The sequence below is a fragment of the Cyprinodon variegatus genome, unplaced genomic scaffold (assembly GCF_000732505.1).
Source record: "Cyprinodon variegatus isolate N-32 unplaced genomic scaffold, C_variegatus-1.0 Scaffold260, whole genome shotgun sequence".
NCBI lineage: Eukaryota > Metazoa > Chordata > Actinopteri > Cyprinodontiformes > Cyprinodontidae > Cyprinodon > Cyprinodon variegatus.
Genome location: NW_015150713.1, coordinates 803307 through 807387, shown reverse-complemented (window position 1 = coordinate 807387; position 4081 = coordinate 803307). Strand labels below are relative to the sequence as shown.

The following is a 4081-nucleotide window of genomic DNA, read 5'->3' as shown; positions in this document are numbered from 1 at the left end:
GAATAACCCTCACAGGTCCAGTTAAAAAGAATTGGATGTCCTCAGTAATTTTGTGATACAGTCCTGGCAAAAAACTGATCAGCAACACTAATCTTTTCTATGTTTTTGATGCAGCATTACATTTTTAAAATATTTAGTAATTGTTTGAATCTTTCTGGAAAGAGTTATCAAATGTACCTATGGAAACTCTATTGAAAGTATTTTTTTTTTATTAAATCTGCTGAAATTTAACCTAAACCTTCATAATAGGAGTTATGAAAATACATTATGACCTAACTCTATATTTTCTATGAAAAAGAAGGATCATTTGACTTTCTCTCTCTCTTTCCATCATGGTGTAGATTATCTGACTCCACACAAGCATGTATGTGTATGAAAACACACTCATAATTTGACAGCAGTCTTTATCAGTATGAGCCAGCTGGCAAACTGGTGAAACATTCCTCCTCTAAAATCCATCAGAAGAAACAAAGTCATCCTCACAAGTCGCTCAGAAACAAAGGTAAATATCAGGCTTTATCGTTTTTTTTTTTTTTAGACTTTTATACTATTAGTTTTTTTTAGGTGATATTTTGAATCTAATATGTCCAGCAGGACTCCTGTAGACATACAAGAGTCAGAAAAAAATTATATTTTCTAGGTCAGCAAATATTAAAAAGTGTATGAATTTGTAAAAGAAATGTTCTACATGATCCTTTAGCTGAAGTGATACGTAATAAAATTGCAGATGAAGCATAATCTGGTGGGATTTTACATATCTGTCGTTGGTGGATATAATTTACTTGGATATATTTATTACTATCAAAAATAAACACATTTTTTCTGGTAAAGAACAAAAAACAAAAATTTGATATTAAAATAAATTCTAATATCTGACTTTGTATGTAGCCTTGAATAATAACTATGCTGGAAGTTATGCAGGTTATTTATAGTGTTCTTCGTAAAATAGAAAGTCAGGTCTATTAAATCTGATTAAAATGCAAGGAACATATATTCTAATTGATCCTAGTTGTCAACACATGCAGTTAAGCCCAATCTATTCATTTGGAGTGGTTAGGGCAAAGAGCTTCGAATCATGATGTTGTGCATTAGAAATTCAATCAGACTGCCACTCTGGATCTATAAGCAAGACTCTTAACCTCCAATTGCTTCCTGGGTGCTGAACAGTGACAGCTCACTGCTCCCCAAGGGGATGGGTTAAATGCAGAGAATTAATTTTTCCATTGTGAAATCAATTAAGTTCAACTTATTATTATTAAATTGTTTAAAGTTTTATATTAAGGGAAATTCAGCTTAATGTATCAAGTCATTGACTTGAAGCATTCGCTTCTGGATGAGCCTGTAGTGACAGTGGATAAACAAAGAAAGAACCAAGTCTATCACTTAAAAAGGGAAAGTGGGAAGTTTTTTTTCTGCAGCAGGGACCAGGCCGATGTCCCCCTGAACAGAGCAGCAGGTTAGATCTAACTGTTGCTATAATGTCCAAACCCAAGTCAGCACCGCAGCAAGGCAGAGAAATATCTCTAACCAGTTCTACATGATGCTTTTATAGCCTAACATCTTATTAGCTTGGCACACTTGCATGATGAAATACAGTTTTAAGTTATCGTGAGCATATGATGCAGGAAATTCTTGCTCGGTGTGGGGCCAACCGATAGGGATTAAAGCAGCTGTTTAGTTCATTTACCTTGTGCAGAAATGAACTATATCCAATCTTTTTCAAAAAATGCTTTTTGTTTTTTCATGGTTCCTAAAATCCTAAAATCTTAAACTTGACAAAGAACCTGTTGTAAACTGGACTTTTTTTTAACGATTTGCTTTTAAAAGAAAACACATTGCTCATGTTTTGTGTGAAGTATCTTCTTGGTTTCAGCTTCTTGATACTTTCTGCATACATCAATTGAATCCCTGACTCTTCTGCAGTGGTCCCTCACTGCAGTGGTCCTTTCCACTTTCATAATCTTTTAAGCACACAAAGCTTGGTGTGCTGCAACATGTGTGAAACATAAACCCAGTTTAAAAGAAAAACATTCAGAAAAAAAACTTCTGAAATGCTGTGGCACTACTGAGTGAGACCCATTTCAATATAATTAAAAGTGCACATTCATTGTACAGAACTGAACTAATGGATCTATAGCTCCATAAATTAGGTCCTTTTAAATAGAACAATCAAAAGTATATCAAATAGCATATTAAGTCAAGGAAATAAATGAGCCTGGCAAAAGCCATTCAGAAAAGAAGATAAGCAGTATGACAAAATAATAAAAAACAGAAAATAAATCATAATTTTTCCTCTTTGAATCAAAGCTCTTATCCAGTTGCAGTACCCATAAATATTCCAATCATCTGAAAACGAAATGAGCCAAAAAGATAGTATGAATCTAGAATCAATACATGAAGCAGAACAAGATTTTTAAAAAAGAAAGATGACAAATGTCATCACCCAGTTCAACTTAAATGTCACCTTTTGTCTCTTCTCTGCAGCATGCTAACCATGACTGTGCACCTGCTCCTGGGTCTTCTCCTCTCATTGGGAGCTCACAGATCACTGGCGTGCCCCCATCTTTGCTCTTGTCAGGGTTCTCAGGTGGACTGCAGCAGTAGGTCTATCACCTCTGACTCCCTGCCCTCCAGCTTCCCTGCAGAAACAGAGGAGCTGCGTCTGCATGACAACCTGCTGAGCACACTCCCCAATGGGATCCTGGATGACCTGACCTCCCTGTCCTCTGTGTCCCTTCACGGTAACCCTTGGATATGCGACTGTGGCATCCTTTATCTGCGAGCCTGGCTGAGGCGTCAGTCCGCCAGCATGGGTTCCCACTTGGGGGTCATCTGCAGCTCGCCTCCTAGCCTAAGAGGCCGGTCTGTGGTGTATCTGACCGAGGAGGAGGTGCTGGAGTCGTGCCACTACTGGTACTGTAACCTGGCCCTCGCCTCTCTGGGATCTCTGATAGTGTTTGTGGTGGTCCAGGCGGCTTTGTTGATAGCTCTTATTGCTTTCCTAAGGAGGTTTGAGAGGATTTCAAAGGAGGCCAAACGAGCCACAGAGGAAAGCTTCGCGGCTGGGGATGGTCACCGAGAGAATGATTATGAGCGCTTAAAGGACAGCAGCATCTGATGGGAAGAATTTCCTCACTGAAAAGAGTCGGCTTTTTAACGGGTTTAGAAGCCTGTTTGGATTAAGCTTGGAAAGTTTCTATGACTGGATCAATACTCTTAGAGGAAAAACATTTTGATTTTTCTTTTTGGTTTACAGCTTGTGGTAACTGATAATACGTTTTTCGTTAAAAATATATTAAATGGTCTAAATAAGAGTATAACAAAGGTTAAAGGTTTGTCATTTTATTTTCAATAACAGCACTTGTTTTTGTTTTTTGTCTATATTCTGAAAAAAAAACTGGATTGTCTCTGTTTCATACATTTTGCTTTAATACATCCATCTTTTACCTCTTTTCTGTCATGATCACAGGAGGGTGGTGCTTATTTCCAGCAGTCTTGGAGTTGGGTTACACCCTGGACAGCTTAGCAGTCTATTGCAGAGACACAAAACAATGCGCACACACAACAAAGAACAACTTAGAGAGACCATTTAATCTAATAGTCATGTTTTTGGAAGACGAAAGGAAGCCAGAGTCCCCACAGACAACATATATGGAGAGAACATGAAAACTTCATACGGAAAGACCCAAAGCCAGGGATCAAACCCAGGACCTTCTTACTGCAAGGCAGCAAAGCTACTAAATGCACCACCATCAACCAGCCTCAGTCATTTTTTTAATCAGATTTTAAAAATAATATAAGTGATTAGAGTAACAAAACAATACACTTGCAACCCTACCTCAACTCTAAAACAAATTAATTCTTCAAAATCTTTATTTTGTTACCTGCAGAATTTGCTGCATAACATGTCACATATCTGTACTGCATTTCAGTCCAAATACCCCAAGAAGTTTATCTTTCACCATAAAATATCTTTTAAGTAATTTTGTATTGGAAATGTCATGTAAAATGTTATAAATAGGAATACATTTATAACTCTATGAAACTTCAATATTTAAAGCTATTTGGAGGATGAGACCAA

General features: G+C 37.1%; 1 protein-coding gene across 1 annotated transcript; it reads left to right on the top strand.

Annotated features, from left to right (window-relative positions):
- Positions 1–406: 406 nt before the first annotated feature.
- On the top strand, positions 407–3690 carry gp1bb (glycoprotein Ib (platelet), beta polypeptide). Its single transcript, XM_015382598.1, has 2 exons — positions 407–502; positions 2485–3690. Exon 2 carries the CDS (start codon positions 2486–2488, stop codon positions 3116–3118), a length of 633 nt encoding a protein of 210 aa, XP_015238084.1. The 5' UTR covers positions 407–502; position 2485; the 3' UTR covers positions 3119–3690.
- The last annotated feature ends 391 nt before the right edge of the window (positions 3691–4081 follow it).